General features: G+C 44.5%; 1 protein-coding gene across 3 annotated transcripts in view; it reads left to right on the forward strand.

Moving 5' to 3' along the window:
• KCNK2 (potassium two pore domain channel subfamily K member 2) overlaps positions 1-16,798 on the forward strand; it is a gene marked incomplete at both ends in the record, with an annotated part of 184,018 nt that extends 167,220 nt beyond the window's left edge. For all 3 annotated transcript variants that reach the window (XM_080933568.1, XM_080933567.1, XM_080933569.1), the window contains one exon: positions 16,481-16,798. In XM_080933568.1, coding sequence (XP_080789694.1) covers positions 16,481-16,798 — 318 coding nt within the window. The remainder of the gene's footprint in view (positions 1-16,480) is intronic.
• Positions 16,799-17,372: the final 574 nt, after the last annotated feature.

Below are 17,372 nucleotides of genomic sequence, written 5' to 3' on the forward strand. Positions count from 1 at the left end.
TGTGTAACTACTAATGCAGTGTATGGTGAGCTCTTCAGGGGCAGGGCTCTTTCCCACAACTTATCCCAGTGGCTTTCTGGGTTGTAAACTCCTCATCACTCATACCATCCTGCCCAGGTCTCCGCATTGCTCACGTCCTTCTCTGTAACATCAGCCAATCCCCCTGCGGCATTCCCAAATCCATTTCAATCCACAGGCATTGCTCTGATCCATTTTACTAAGCACCTACAGTATGTGCACAGTATACTAGGCTATTATGTAGGCTCATGGTATGCCATGGGATAGCATAGTGTATAAAATCACACTTTCAAAATAGGCTTCTTCTTGGGTTATTCCTCTTTTAAAAATGAAGACTATATATACATGTTTGCATGCACCCGCATAGGCACACACATGTGCACACAGAAAGATACACATAGATACACCCACATATCATGGTGTTGAACTTACTTCATGTGGCAGGGGTTCATAAGATTTCCTGAATCACATATTCTCTGGGAATTCATCATATATTTTTATGATCTTTTTTCCCCAATTAAAAAAACATAAACATAAATCCTAATAACCAATTTCTGCTCTAAGATGTCTATATAGGTTTCTGGCTGGGTGACCCTTCCCAATCATCAATTATGCCTAAGTCAAATATATTTACATTTTCTTCTCAGAACTTAAGGGTAGAGGAGAAGACAGCTCAGCCCGTCACGTGCTAGATTTGCATGAGGACGTAATTTTGGGTCTCCTGTAGCCACATAAAGTCTGGTGATGACCGTGGCATGTGTCTGTAATGCTGATAGTAAGAACACTGAACACTGGATTCCCAAGAGACTGTACTAATCTGTGAGCTCCTGGGTTCCCAAGAGGTCCTATGTCCTAGTTAGATCTCTGCCACTGTGATGAACACCATGACCAAAAGCATCTTGGGGAGGAAAGTGTTTATTTGGCTAACCCTTCCTCATCATAGTCCATCAACAGGGAAGGGAGGCATGAACGCTGGCAGGCCAGGAACTAAGGACAGTCCACAGAGGAACACTGCCTACTGGCTTCCTCTCCAAGGACTGCTCAACCTGCCATTTTATACAACCCAAGACCACTTGTCCCAGGGCGGTGCTTCTCACAGTATGCAGGCCCCTTCAGCATGAATCATCAGTCAGGAAAATGCTCTACAGATTCATCTATAGGCCACTCTGATGGAGCCATGTTCTTGGCCGAGGCTCCTTCTTCCCAGAAAACTAGCTTGTGTGGAGCTGACATAAAACTACCTAGTGTGCCCTGCCTCCGTGAAGGTGGAGAGTGACTGTGGGAGACTCAGACTCTGACTTCTGGCCTCCACTCACACACACACACACACACACACACACACACACACACACACATATATGCCCATGCACCTGCAGTAACACAAACACATCCATATCGAACACATTTTACAACACATAGACACACACACACACACACACACACACACACACACACACATACAGAGAGAGAGAGAGAGAGAGAGAGAGAGAGAGAGAGAGAGAGAGATACACAGATAAACAACACAGAGACACACATACAGAAACATAAATACACACCACACACACCACACATATACCTGTGCACCTGCAGGTACATAAACACAATCATATTGAACACATTTTACAACACATACACACACAGAGAGAGACACACATACATACACACACACACACACACACACACACACACACACACACACACACTTGCTCTTATACAGAAAGTAACTCTGTCTCTCTCCATGGATCAAGGGAAGGAATGGATAGAATGACAGAAACATTTTCTTCTACTGTCTTGTGTGTGAGCAGCCGTCCTTCTGAATAGTAATCTTAACTTTTTTTCTTGCTTTTGAGACCCTAGAATCTTATCTTGAAAACACCTCTATCCATAAGAATCTTCAGTAAAATTCTAATGTTCTTCCTTTTGCTTGGATAGTTGCAAAGGCCATGGTGACAGTGAGAAATGTAACACAGTGGTGATTCTCTGTGTCATCTAGGGACTGCCTTGGGAATGCCAATAAAACACAGGTATCTCAGTAGAGAGCCCTAGACCCCTGGTGTGACTAACATCGAGGACTCTCTCTGCTACTTCTCTCAGAAGCCCTGATGCTCAGTTTGCTCAATTACGTAAATCGCTGTCTGCTGGACTTCTTCACGGAAATTATTCTTTTCCTTGTTCAAATGATAACAAATATCGTGTGGAGGTTATCAAATTACCAATTTGTGTATTAGCATTGTGTGTGTGTGTGTGTGTGTGTGTGTGTGTGTGTGTGTGTGTGTTTGCTTCTGTTTGCATGCACACAGATACATCCAGAAGCCAGAAGGGTATTGGATTTCTTGGAGCTGCAGTTACAGGAAAGCTGTATACCACCATAAGTGACCATTTTTTGTTGTTCTACTAGTACAGATACATAAGTTATTCCTCCCATTAAAGGATCCATGCAGTACACACTGCTTGTGTGTCACTGTCACCATTTGTGATAGCGCTCAAGTCGCTGAGGCTTTGCCGATGACCCCTACCTCCCGCTCTTTTGTCTCCTGACATGGAGTCTCTGCTCAGCGCTGGAACCATGCCTTTCTCCAAACACTGTGCTTTAACCTCCTGCAAAGGAGGCAGGACATTTAGAGACAGAGACTTCGGCATTGCTGGCCAAGGGGAGTGTAGCTGCTCCCTTCTCCTCTCTGAGAGTCTTGTGCCCTGCTGTGAGCTAGCCAGGCACTGCTCAGGCATTCTCTGTAGACAAAGGTAGAGGATATTTTTACATGTGGATACATAGTACTTCCTTATATGTGTTTTTGATCATCCATATATCTATCAACCATTTATCCATCATATACCTGCCTACCTACTTATTTACCAATCATCTGTCTGTTATGTCATGTGTCTTGTCCCTCTCAGAAGCCATGGGTTGATATTAATACCTCCAATCCCAATCTAATACAAGAGATTCTTACTGCGTCTTCACCTTGACTGGGGTGACCATTACTGTGATGAAATGCTATGACCAAAGCAACTTGGGGAGCAAAGGATACATTCAGCTTCCAATTCCATAGCACAATTCTTCATCAAAGGAAGTGAGGGAAGGAAGTCAAGCAGGGCCGGAACCTGGAGGCAGGAGCTGATGCAGAGGCCATGGAGGAGTGCTGCTTGCTCCTCATGGTTTGATTAGTCTGCTTTCTTAGAGAGCCCAGGATCACCAGCCCAGGTGTGACACCACCCACAGTGGGCTGGACCCACCCCCAATCAATCACCAATTAAGAAAATTCCTACAGGCTGCCCCCAGCCGGATATTATGGAGGCATTTCTAAAGCCATTTTCCCAGATGGCTTTAGCTTATGTCAAACGTATGACGTAAGACTAATAGTCAGCATGTGCCTCTTAGTATCTTGTCTTGTTTCTGGTCTAGGGTAAAGTACCCAATTCTTGTCACTCTCGGCTTCTGACTGCATCAGCCTATTTCTATGCAGCCCGCTTTGAATGGTCCTTGGTGTCACCTCCTCACAGGTGCCACGAGATGCTTCATCCCCAGTCCTTTCTGCTGGCTCCTTCTGTGATTGCCCTCCTCTGCTAGCTCAGACTGAAACCCAGCGCTGGGCAGCCTCTTGGGTAGATGCTCCCCTCATGCACTGGAGCTGAAGGAACCTCTCCAAACCCAGGACAATGACATTTACCCAAGTCTCTTTCACTATGTGAGCCACGCTATGTAGGAAGGGAAGAAGAGGAAAGGAAGAAAAATATGTCTAGTGGATTGCTTTCAAATCCTCATGGTGAACATAAAACACTCTTTATGGAGCAGAGAAAAACTTATTAAGTCTAGGTTTTCTTAATGTATCTTGAGATGGCTTTATTTTCAATTTCATTTACATTGAGTGGATTTATTTTAGGATGAATGCCAATATGTTTGAATCAACTCCCCACTGGGTCATTACAATTGACTTGACCTTTTCTACAGGCCCTTAAGCACACTGAGGGGAGCCTGCCCCTGACCTTCTCATCACCCCTCCCACCAGCCCACCATGTCGCTGGCATGCGGTCAGCATTGACTCGCCGTTAAACAACTAATTTTTATAACGCCATCCTGCAACTACGTAGACTTTCATAAATAGTACGCAGTTGATTTCTGCTGTTTTATGTGTTTCTATATCCAAATTTGTACAGTGTGGTAAGACGGTATATAAATGTGACAGGATCCCCAAAACAGGCTGCTACAGAAACCCCAATTCGAGAGCATCTGGGAGAATTTCGAAGGTATTCAGTATTAAGAACACACGCTATCGTTCTTAATCCTTATTCACCCTGTTCGTATGTTTGCTGCTAGGACGTTCAAGAATTACCAGCTATAAAGGGTAGTTTAGGTTAAGGATACTTTGAGTATTACATAAACTCTCCTGAACCAGTGGGGGAAGGTCTGCATACAGGAGAACGTGACACTTAAGAATCCTTGCAGGTTAAGGAGGACTTTTTCAACCTAGTTGGTAAAGAGACAGTTTAAATTGCTCTTTTTTTTTTTTTTTTTTTAACAGTGCTGTTCAGCAATAAAATGAAACGTCAATACTTCAGACACTGAATAAAGCTAATTGTTAGGAATTACATCTTGGCAGCCTCTGGAAAAGGAAAGTGAAGCAGCCTTCCGATTATTTTTACACCCTGAACCAGAGGGATGTTTTCAACCCAGCTGGCTGCTTTTAATACTTAACTTTCCTAGATGCATTAAGGTCTGTGAACAGCTGAGTGCCGAGAAAAGTACATTACTTTAATGATCTCACCATCTAAAGGAACAGGAAGAATGCTTGGAAGGCCAGGTGAACTCACTAATGATAATGAATAAAGTTTCCTTCATGTTCCTTACCAAGTCCTAACTTTCCAAAGAGCAGAGGTTCTGTGTTGTCACATCTGTACTAACAACAAGGGCTAAAGTCACCGGAACAGGCCTAATGCCTGTAAGGATTGCCCAGAATTTAAAATAGGTGCTGGCAACTGAACAGACTTCAGAATTACAGGGAGAAGCTGGGAGAGGGACTGTCTGACCTGATGTGCTGGTTGCTACTAAAAACATCATTCAAGAAGCAGAAGCAAAACCAATTTGGATAAAATTTAGATAAGGCAGGGTAGACTGCATATGAAAAAGATGCCAGGGGTGGGGGCAGAAGACTGGAAGAAAAAGAAAAAAATGGGAGGGAGGAAGAAGAGGTGAGAAGGCAGGATGGGGGGGGGGGTATGGCCTTGGACAGGGGAAGGCTCATCTTTAGGAGCGGGCCAGTTTAGAACATGGCCAAATTTGGATTTCCCTCTTTATGGAATCCAAAAGATGGTAGAATCTAAAAGGTGGCAGATGGTTGGGGAAGCGTGGTACATGGCTGGAACAAAGAACTCTGTGGGGAAAGCACAACGGTTGTGGTGACATGGTTGGGGGGGTGGACAAAGTTTTGGAATGTTCTGTGGCTGAGTGGACATAATGAAGAACCCCCTGTTAATATAATGTGAAGTTGGCTCAGAACCAGTTGTTTGCTATATTGTTAGATATGCAGTTTTTTTGGAAACTGCTCTAAACTTGATGATTTCCCAAGTTAGTATAGAAGAACTAGACAGCAGGGCTAAAATGGAGTGATGACTAGTTTTTTGGTGACTGTTGCTAAATTGTGTTAAAAACAGGATTCATGAGACAGCACTATTTAATACTGGAGAGTTTATGCGACTGCCACCTGGGCTGAGGTCCAACAGTACAATGCTGGTAGGCTGTGCTGGTCAGAAGACCATGTCTATTGTTTTGTAGGGAAGGTATTTTTTCATCAAATTTACCCTAGAAGTGGTTCTTTAACCAAAAATGATGGGTGTGTCTATGTCAGAGCCTCCACCACCTCACAGAAACAGACTCAACTTTCTACCTCTCAAAGAGGGATTCTCAGACACCTATTCTGTTCTTGAGGACTGTGTAGCTGGCCCTTGGTAGAGTTGCTTAGAATAAAATAATCTCTTTATACGAGCACTTAAAATGATCACACTTTTCAAAAGTTTGATTTGAAATCATTTCCAAGGCTAGAAAGTTCCCTGAAACCGTGTTGGGCTCCTTGCCTTCCAGTAAAGACTGTTTGGGGAGAGATGAGGCTTGGGGGAGTGGACTTATTTAGACAGCCACAAAATTCTGGCCAAGGAATCTTTTCCCTGCACGGAGTAATAAATGTTAGAAAACGTAACTGAGTTTCACTTCAGAAATCTGGACTCAAACAGATCCAGTTATTTTTTATTTGCTTTATAACATTAAAAATTAAGGATTCCGCCATGCCATGGTTTTGTGCATTGATCTCCAGGATGGGATGAAGAGCTTCCTAGGGACTACTACATCTACCTCTGAAATTTAGGTTGTACTGAGCAGAGGAAAAGCATCCCAGGACCCTGCTTCCTGGGTTTGTTCAAAGCTGGCTCTGGGTATATTTTATCTGACAGATACTGTCACCAAGGGATGATTGAAAAGAACACAACACTACTCCAAAATTTTTACACCTTCCAGAGAGCAACATAAATCCCAACACTTAGTGTATTGATGTGTGCCCAAAGGTTGGAGTTCAGTTACCATGTTGTATATGTTTGGTACTTTTGCTTATATGCATTCATTATTGTCTGTAATAATAATTAGTTATGAAACAGTTTTACTTAATGTTTTACCCCATTGCGGTAGTAGAAAAATAGCCCCTATAGGCCACAGGCCTCTCAAAACACAGTGGTGTCTTACAGGTTTTATTGCTACTGTGTTCAATGTTTAGCCAACATTTAGTTGTTTTTTTTTTTTTTTCTCTTTGCCAGAAACTCTTGATCAGAATACGTTTCTGTAAATTACTGGCCTTTTGTCATGGAATATGAATATTTTTAACCTGTTAAAAGTGGTTCTGATGCTTTGATTGCACTGAGAAAATGACTAGGACCCCGGGTTTCTAGGTTGCCTTGTCTTTGGGCTGTGCTAATCTACACTGACTCAGAATGCAACTATCAACCTCAGGATGGAGGGCCTGGTGTCCCCACAGGGGATGCCTGTATCAGGCAGCAGGCAGCAGCAGTCAGCAGCTTCTCACTAGTTCAGAGATGTGCGTGTTTCTGGCACATTCCCATCAAGGTGGGAAATGAGTTCATTTCTCTGGGTTACTGTTTTCCGAAGCACGAACATAGATGTTGCTTTATAGAGTGTGTGGGGAGACAGAAGGCTGCACATTCGGCTCTCACAGAGTCTACCTCATCTGTGATGAAAGCCAGGGGAGTGATAAATACTCACGTGAACACTGGCAGTCTTCCTATAAGATTTCTAAATTGGAAACATCCAAAATAGCCTTAGGGTTGTCCTTCTCCGTGTGGTCCATAAGTCAGACGGTTTAGGAAAGTTATCCCCAAATGATAAAACTATTGCAAGTGCCTGTTTTTATGGACATCACTGCAGTTCTAAGGGCCTTCCTGATGCTGTTTGGGATAACAACACCAAGAACCGGAAGTCATAGGCTCTGGACCACTGCTGCAGAGGCAAGCAGCCCAGGACTCTACAGGCATGCTGCTTTGCTGTCCCAAAGGCCTTGGAGTCTAAGCAAAGGTCTCCAGCTGCCAGAGAGCAAGGGAAGATGTTTGGTTTTCTAAAGAGATATATCTCATGAGGACAATATGTGGGTCACTCTCCCCACTGATGGGACAAAATGCCTGAGAGGAGACAACTGAAGGAGGGACAGATATTTCTTTGATCTCAGTGTGGTGGGGAGAAGACACAGTTGTGTGGGGTCACATTGCTCTCACAATCAGGAGGCACAGAGAGATGTGAGCTGGAGCCCTTCTGGCTTTGTCCTTTTAGCTTGTATTTAGTCTGTCCCCAAGCCTCTCCCATGATAGGATGGTTTCATCCACACTCAGAATGGCTTTTCCCTCTCTGGAAAAGCTCAGGCAGGCCCATTGCTAGCCAGCACAAATGAGGAAGGCCAGAGTCTGGGATTGCTTACAAGGTATGGCCATGCAGGGCAGTCAGAGCTATGAAAATGGAGAGGGGACAGGTAAGCTGAAGAGGGAGCAAGAAGGGGCATGGTGAGGGGAGTCTATGCAGATCTGGAATTCCAGAGTCTAGAAACTTAGAAGCTAGGTTATAGGAAACATGCTGAGCCTTAACTATGCAGACCAGGAGAGGCATAAATGCTTCTCCCAAGCTGCCTCTCCCTGTTAAGAGGAAAAAGATGTCTTATCAGATGAGGAAACAGATACCCTTCGACCTGCTTATGTATAAAGACTCTGAAGACTGGTTTGCCAGACAGTCACCTGATTTTTCCGGCTGACACTGGCTACATTCTCAATGAATACACTCTTTCCAGAGCTGGAAATGCCCAACAGGACCCAGCAGTCAAAACCTGTCTCCTGTTGTGAAGCCAGATAAGCAAATTAAACCAACGGTTGTAACAAGTCTGATGGAGAGCATTGTGAATCAAGGACAGAATGTACGGAATGGCCCAGGAACAAACGTGATCAAAATGTATTCTAGGGGAAATGGCTTGGTGAGGATGTTCAGTTCCCTGCAAGCAGAAACTATCCCAGAGGAGTGGGGAAACAGTATTGTCTGAACTGAGAAATTGGCAAGCAAGTGTAGCCTGCTCAGGGAGCTGAAAGAACTATACAGAGAGCTCCTGCAGGCAGAGGCGGAGACAGTGGCTGTTTGCACTTGAGTCTGGAAGAACAGGCAAGCCCCAGGTTGCATGAGATCCTTGGAAGTGTTGGAAAAGCACAGAAGGTCATGGTTGCTCCTTGGAGGCTGTGTTTGAGGAAGAAGGGGATGCTAGGAGATTCTGAGTGGCTTGGGTGAGACAGCACAGTGGGGTGGATGGCTGGGAAGGAGCTGAGAGGGAAGGGTGGCTCTGCAGAAACAGCAGGCATTTAGATGTGACACCGGGTGACAGGAAGATGGGCAATTATGATGTTTGACTTGGGCAGCCCAGTGGCTGTAGGGGCAATGATGGTGTGGAACCTCACATGCCAGGCTTGAGAAGTTCAGTGGTGTCCTCAGGGAGACCTGGAGCTTGTGGTGCCTTTGGGTCATCTGAGCAAGATGCCCTCAGAGCAGTCAGTAAGATACTGTGGGTTCGGGGGTGACCTGACCTAGAGATATGAATGAAAGAGGCATCAGGAAGTATGATCATTAAGATCATTGACAAAGACACCTGGGGACAGGGGTGGGGTTGCAGAGAGAGAGAGAGAGAGAGAGAGAGAGAGAGAGAGAGAGAGAGAAAGAGGGAGAGAGAGAGAGAGAGAGAGAGAGAGGGAGAGAGAGAGAGAGAGGGAGGGAGGGAGGTAGGGAGAGAGAGGGAGAGAGAGGGAGAGAGAGGGAGAAGGAGGGAGGGAGGGAGGGAGAGGTGGAGAGGGAGGGGGGCATGAGGGGGGTATAAACTGAAAGGAGCACAGAGTAGAAAGGGGAGCAGCAACCTTAACAGCACACAGCCATGACAGTGGAGAACAGAGGCTTCAGTAGACCATGCAGCAGCGATGACTTTTACAACTGTGGGGATCAGTTTAGGACAGGGGAATGGTTTAGTGGCGGAGGTAAGTTATCCCACGGTCTTCAAGGAAGGGGCCATGTGCAACCCACTTACTGCCTCTGCTGTTGTCAGTTAGATACTGTGAGAGTTAGAGAAATGCTCAAAACATGTGGGATCCAGGAGAAGGCTTTACAGGAATGCCCATGCTGAGAAAATCCATGGTAACCATTCAGGACCACTGTGTGCGGTCAGCTTGGTCATTACACAATGTGCATTGCTATGAGGGGGAGGAAGTGCCATTTAAGCCAGCATTCTCAATCTGTGGGTTGTGACCCCTTTGAGGGATAGAACGACCCTCTCACTGAGGTCACATATCAGATATTTATATTATGAATCATAGCAGTAACATTATAGTCATGAAGTAGCAACAAAAATAATTTTATGATTTGTAGTCACCACAACATGAGGAACTGTGTTAAAGGGTCACAGCATTGGGAAGGTTGAGAATCACTGATTTAAGCTGCTATAAGATTGTTTTTCTTTTAAAGTAAAATCCAACAAAATAAAAGCAATTTAACACATGAGGATTCATTGTAATTTTCTAGAAGACTATAGGTTCAACATTTCAGACAAAAGTTTACTTATATAGTTGATGTTCTAGGGAACATTAAATTTTGATGTCTTGAAATTTTTTTTAAAAGACTTTATTCTATGTGTATGGGTGTTTTTCCTCCTTGCATGTACACCACATGAGTATAATGTTCAGAGAGGTCAGAAGAGGCCCTCAGATCTCCTGGAACTGGATTCATAAACAGTTGGGAGCAACCATGCTGGAATGGAGAGTGAAACCTGGTTCGTCTTCAGGGGCAACAAGTGCTCTTAGCTGCTGAGCCATCTTCTAACTACAAAATGTCTTTTTAAGAATTTCTTTAATACAGCATATTTACTTCTTGAACATATGATTTAATCAGTGTTCAACTGATTCTGCTCTTGAGGGCGCTGTGTTATTCGATGTTTAATGAATGTGTTGTGAGGATTGTATAAAGTTGCTGTTTATTTTTTTCCCTTTAGGAAGTGGGAACAAATTAATCTTTTTCTTATAGAATAGGGATACTTTTTTTATGTGCATGCCTTGACTTAGTTTTTGAGGGACTTGTTTTTTGTTCTCTCCATATTTTGAACACGAGGCTTAGCAGCTATGTTCCCTAAGTGTCTTCAAGATGATGCAGTGAAAACAGACACAATTAAGAGAGAACACAAGCTATGAGCAGCCCGGGGGTATATCATTATGAGTTGATACATTACTTCCTGTAGGGGATTCAAGCCATGCTCAGAACATCACCAGCCGTACGGTGGGCTTCCATTTAGTGTAAATCTTTGTATTTCTCAGGATTGGTTTATAGTCTTAGAATTAATAGGTCATGAAGGTATTCTTGGGCATCATATCAACACCAGCCTAGTTCTATTTACCAACCACAGAGTTGTTTGAGTTTTACGAACACACTCACAGGTGTGCACACCTGTCTCTCGTGTCTTTGCTTCTGTGGCAGCTGATCTCTCTTGTTTTATACTACTGAATCTGATGTTCACAAGTGGAGGCTAAGGGCTGCCTATGGGCTTACAGGCAATGATCATACACTGAGTCATTTTCCCATTTCCCGTTCATCTCTGACTGTTAGGACTTAAACTGTGGTGCCTTCCATAGGTTGTTTGTCCACCATTGGGGATTCTATACAAATTAGGAAAATCACGTTCTGCAGAGTGGAAAGAGAGAACCTCCCATGCCAGAGGTCAAATACAACCAAAGATGGGGCAAGCAGCCCAGAACTCAGACAAACCAAAGCCTTTCGGCCATTGCCATTTTCCTGATGGCTGCAAAACTCTGGCTTTGCAGAGGGTTCTCTGTCATGGGCAGCCCGTGAAGCCTTGGTGACTTTGTATAATTTGCTTCTTTGAGAAAATTTAGGTGAAGTCCTAGGAAAGTTTTCTGCTTTCTCCAGACCTTTAGGACCCTTCATACTCAAGCTGCACTGAAGACAGAGTTGAGATATCTAACTGTCTAGGGTTGGGGTGGGGTGCCAAGAACCAGGTCCTCTTTCTGATGTGGAAAGTCAGAGTTTGTGTATGGGTATGCAAGAAAGAAAGAAAGAAAGGAAGGAAGGAAGGAAGGAAGGAAGGAAGGAAGGAAGGAACGAAGGAACGAAGGAAGGAAAAAAGGAAGGAAGGAAGGAAGAAGAAAACCTCATGTCTACAGAAGTCAAAGGTAGTTTGTCTCTGATTCCAGCTGCAGTGAGAACCAGGGAATGTTAGCAAAGATGTGGGTCAGGAGGGCTGACGACGTGCCACTTCTAACAGCACTCAGACAAGAAACACTTCCTAGATCCAGCCTATCTGTCCCTTACTTCACTGCTTGCTGTGCTTTCTGAGATGTGACAGCCAAAAAAGCAACTGAGGAAGGAAGGAGGGTGGGAGGCAGAGAAAGGAAGGCTAAGGAAAGTGAAGAAAGGGGAGAGAAGAGGAGGGAGGGGAAGGGGAGAAGAGGGGAAGGGAAGGAGAGGGAAAAGAGGGAAGGAGGGAGAAGAGGTAAGAGGAAGGGAGGGGAAGGAGAGTAGGGGAGGAAGAAAAGGGGAAGGAAAGAGAGGAGAAGAGGAAAGGGGAGGAGAGGGTAGTTTTACTTGAGGGGTCACAGTTCAAGCAGGGTCCATATCATGACAGGGCGGGCATGACAGCAGGGTACCAGCTACCTGGTCATTTTGCACTGACAGCCAGGAAGCAGAGAACTGACAGGAAGTAAAGCCAGGATGTGATGGCTTAAGTCCCACCCCAGCTCCATCTCTTAAGCACCCATGACCTTTGCAAACATTGCTACCATCTGAGGACCAAGTCTTCAAAATCATGAGTCTAAGGGGGACATGGCACATGGAAGGCTTGAGGCACCCAGCATGCTGAGGAATGCTAGGCCACTAACAAACTAGGAGGGGAAAATGGGCTCTATGGAAAGAGGTCCAGACTGAATGCAGACATTTGCAAAACAATTCGTTTACTGGGCACTTTTTTCCCTTATAAAACATGGAAAAGGAAGAAAATAAGATTAGCCAATACAGGGAGAGGGAAAACATCAGCATGTGAGCTTTGTGACATTAATTTTTATTACCATTACCGGTATGTCAGATTGAGGAGGTGTGCTTTATAGTGATGTGTTCATTTACCCAACAGATATTGAATATCTGTTACATACTTGGTACTTGGTGTGGAGGGCATACTGCTTATTTCTAGCTAGAGACAACTGGAAATTAACCAAGGGAAAGATTAACATTGACTTTTGATAAGCAAAGTATAGCTTTTACAGTAAAAATTCTTTTTGTAGGATGAGAGAGAGAGAGAGAGAGAGAGAGAGAGAGAGAGAGAGAGAGAGAGAGGGAGGGAGGGAGGGAGGGAGGGAGGGAGGGAGGGAGGGAGAGAATATTACCAAAGGAAGGGTAAATGAGTCTTAAGAAGAGTGGCAACCTTTTGGGGCATGTCATATCTGATTCTTTCGTTTCTCATTTAGACAGAGAATATGGTTTCATTTGCTTAGTTTAGTAGATTAAACTTCCCAGTAGGAAAAGCTCATAAGGGAGTAGAGTAACCCTTGCTGTTCTTGGATAATTGTGAATTATGAAACAGATCAGGTGAATTCCTCCAGAAAATCATCAGCAGGACAATCATGTAGAATAAGTAATAATCCTCATTTTAGAATAAAATTCAAATTTTACACCAGGCCCAGCTGAGGGGCGTGCTCGCAATCAACCTAATACTTGTAAAGCTTACGGAGACACTGAGTTCCAGACCAAAAAGAGGATGTGTGCTAATACCTTGTTGCAAACATTATTTTTTAAACGTCTGTTGGGGTTGTTGGCTATAAAGCTAACTGTGATCATTGAGAGGTTAGAAAATGGAAAATGGAAGTTATTTTACTCAAGACCTTACTAAAGGGGATATTTAATTTTTAAGCTGTAATTTATCTTTTATATTAAGCTGAAGTTGCAAAGAAAGTGTGCTATTTCACACCCTCAGGGTGGTGTTTGTGTATCACACCAGGCCCTTCACTCGGTCAGACAGAAGGCTCTCAGGGCATGAAGACAATGTGAGCTGTGATTTCACGAACAGTTTACTCTGGGCAGGAAGACACCTGGTTAAGAAATAAAAGCCCAGCATGAACCAACCCAGTGGACGGTGATTTATCACTGAGATTCATAGGGAACCAAATCTGAGCAGTTGAATGTATCGCCAGCATACACTCCCTCTGCTCTGCTAGCCCAAGGGTATTCCTGTACTCATTTGCTTTTATTGCTGTGATAAATACCAAGATCAAATGCAATTTGGGGCGGGGGCAATTTACTCATTTTATACCTTTTAGTCAGTCCACTGTGAAAGGAATCAAAAGCAAGAACCTCAAGACAGGAATGAAAGCAGAGACTATGGAGAAATACTGCTTACTGAATTTCTTACTCAGCCTGCTTTCTTCCAGTAGCCAGGACCACTTGCCTAGGAATGGCACCACCCACAGTGGGCTGAACCCTTCCACATCAATCATTAGTCAAGAGAATGCCCCACAGCCTTGCCTATAGACCAACCTGATGAGGCATTTCCTCAACTGAGATTTCTTCTCAGATGACTGACTGTAGCTTCTATGAAGCTGACGAAAACACAGCAGCTCCCTTTCTCCAGACCAAGGTTAGACGTAGTCAACTGCTCTTAGCTGAGAGGGAACCATGTGGCCATGCCCACCTGCAGGGTCAGCTGCTGTCCTTTGAGTGCCTCTTTGCTTGCTGCCCCAGAGGTAACCATAGGTTTGATCTCAACTGCATGTGCCACACAGTTCTCACCTTTCTAGTTTGGGGTCCCCACCTCACCCCCGCCAGGTGCAGACCAAGATAAAAAATGATTGCTTCTTTTCTAAAACATATTTTATTTCATACTTGTTTGTGCATATATTATGTTTTGGTCAAATCCATTCTCTGTTTCTTCCAAGTTCACCCTGTGACTCACTTGCAGTGTCATGTGTGCTTTGGTGTACACACACAGCATCCACCTCATGCTGCTTGTATGCACACTGACTGGGTAGCTTCCCAGATGGACACCGACTCTCCCCTTACTCACCTGCAGCCACCAGTCTCTAATCAATTGCTCCTCAAGTAGGGAAAGGGATGAGAATTTATGAGCCCCTCCCTGCTGTTTGCTGGGCTTCAGGCTGGCTTACCCATGTGCAGGTCTTGTGCCGAGTCACAACTGCTCTGACTTCCGGGTGCCCTATATAGAGTGTTGTGCTATAGGTACCCTCTGCTCCAGCTCTTACTGTCTTTCCACTCCGTCCCCCACCTTGGAGGGGGGGTATAATGTAGATGTTTGAACAACTCAAGGAGGCAATTAAAGAACTCTTAAAGTTGTGTTTGAAAACAACTCACCTGTCATTTACCACATTCAGAGAATATTTAATGTTCCTATGTTTGTGCCTATATATATATGAATGACTTGGAACACACACACACACACACGTGCCAGATTATAATAAATATCATTATCCATCCTTATTCAGAAATGCATGGGAATGTAGAAACCAGCAATTAATTTTCCCATGTCAGTAATGAAAAGCCAACATCTAAAGACAAAACAAAACAGAACTTCTGTTATTTGCTTGACAGGCAAGAGGGCAAGGTAACATAAGCCCCATGTGACTCTCTGGGAAGGTGAGGGAAATGGAGGAAAGCCTCCTGATAAACAACTATTCTCTATGATAAAGCATGCTCTGTTTACAAAGGGACTGTGGAGTCCCTCAAAGATTGATCCTCTTTCTATTTTAAGATACAAAATTGTACATCTACCTTTCAAAGGCTTGGGAGTGGCTCAGGTCATGGAGTAGGTTCTTTGGTTTGTATGCGCTCAGAACCATGTCCTTGTGGTTTTTTGAAGTTCATATCCTCTGCTAGGCTGTTAGGACACTTGTGTTGGTGGATGAGGCAGGTCAAATTGCTTCTGTCCTTCCACATACTTATTGAAGGAACTGCCTTGACCCTCGTGCCAACCTTGAGCAAACTTGTTAGTTTCTCTTTGCTCTCCCACTGCAGAAATAATGTATCTTCTTGTTCACTTAGGCACCTAGAATTTCTAAGTGGCAACTCCAGGTTGGACACAAAGGTTGCACAGTGTTTCTGAGCTCTAAATCTTTGTTGCATCTCAAGCTGACAGTAAACCTACCAAGTCCCACCCGGGTCACCTAGGCTAACAGGTCATTCTCTTCCTCAGTCCTGCTGCCTCTATGGTGACCCATGTCATGTCAAAGTCCTTGAAGCCATAGGCAGATGAAAGCAATAGAGTACACCCCAAAGATTTAGGAACACATTAAGAGATTTCGTTTTTATAGCATTTGAAATGTTTTTATGTATGTGTGTATGTGTGTGTGCCCATGTGTGGTAGCCAGAGGTCAACCTCAGATGTTTCTCAGGTGGCTTCTACTTTCAATAATTAATTAACTCATTAATTAATTGATTTATTAATTAGTTAATTAATGAGATAGGGTGTCTCCATGGCCCAGAGCTCTCAGCTAGTTTAGGCTGGTTCTCTAGGAAATCTAATTGATCCACCTGCCTCAGCCTCTACACTTCTTGGATTACAAGTCATGTAGTCCCTATTGCATCTGACTTTGCATTCGATATTTCTGTGATGGGACTATTACACACACACACACACACACACACACACACACACACACACACACACACACACCGTGTGGTTAAGACCTTATAATTTTATTTCTCAATTTTATGTTCATAATATTTTAGAGCCAACTGTATAGGGATTGCCTCTGTATGGCTTCTAATCACAGTCACTATGAGGGTATAGACAAGTTCTCCATAAATCCTTCAAATAAAACATGAATCACACGAGATGTAGCTCCCGTGTTGATGGCTTCTCTCTTCTTGGCCTCCATGCTCCAGGTGGGAGAGTTCAGAGCTCATGCAGCTGAGTGGACAGCCAATGTCACGGCCGAGTTCAAGGAGACAAGGAGGCGGCTGAGCGTGGAGATCTATGACAAGTTCCAGCGTGCCACGTCCGTGAAGCGGAAGCTTTCTGCAGAGCTGGCGGGCAGCCACAACCAGGAACTGACTCCGTGTAGGAGGACCCTGTCGGTGAACCACCTGACCAGTGAGAGGGAAGTCCTGCCTCCCTTGCTGAAGGCTGAGAGCATCTATCTGAACGGTCTGACACCGCACTGTGCTGGTGAAGACATAGCTGTCATTGAGAACATGAAGTAGCTCCCTCTTGGAAGAGTCTGAGGTGGAGCCATAGGGAAGGGCTTCTCTAGGCTCTTTGTGACTGTTGCTGGTAGCATTTAAACTCTGTGCATGATGAGCTCAAAGGGAAAGCAAATAGATACACCCATCTGGTCACCTTACATCCAGGGAGTGTGGAGTCCCGAGGCAGCACTCTGAGGAGGTTCGAGAGCTGTCCGCTGAGTGACATGTGACGCACTGGCAGTGTCTGATGCCTTTTTGTGCCCAGACTGTTTTCCTTCCCCTCTCTCCTAATGTGCCATAAGGCCTCTGAATGAATTGGAATGCTTTGTGAGTCGTGTAGCTTGGAGGGGTCAGCCCTTGGTTTTTCAGGGCTCACCCAACTGAGCCTAGATACCGACCACTTAGGGATGACAACATTTCTTTTTGTAAATGGCAAGAAGTTCTTACGCAGCCTTTTACCTAAGAAATTTTCTGCCAGTGCCTTATTTTACGAAGAAACAAGACCCTGTCTGGTGGGCTTGTGGTCCCCCCTGTCCCCCTCCCTCACCCTGGACTCTCACCTCTGCTGACTCTCACCCCTCTCCTTCCTTTC

Source organism: Micromys minutus (genome assembly GCF_963924665.1).
Source record: "Micromys minutus genome assembly, chromosome: 1".
Taxonomy (NCBI): Eukaryota; Metazoa; Chordata; class Mammalia; order Rodentia; family Muridae; genus Micromys; species Micromys minutus.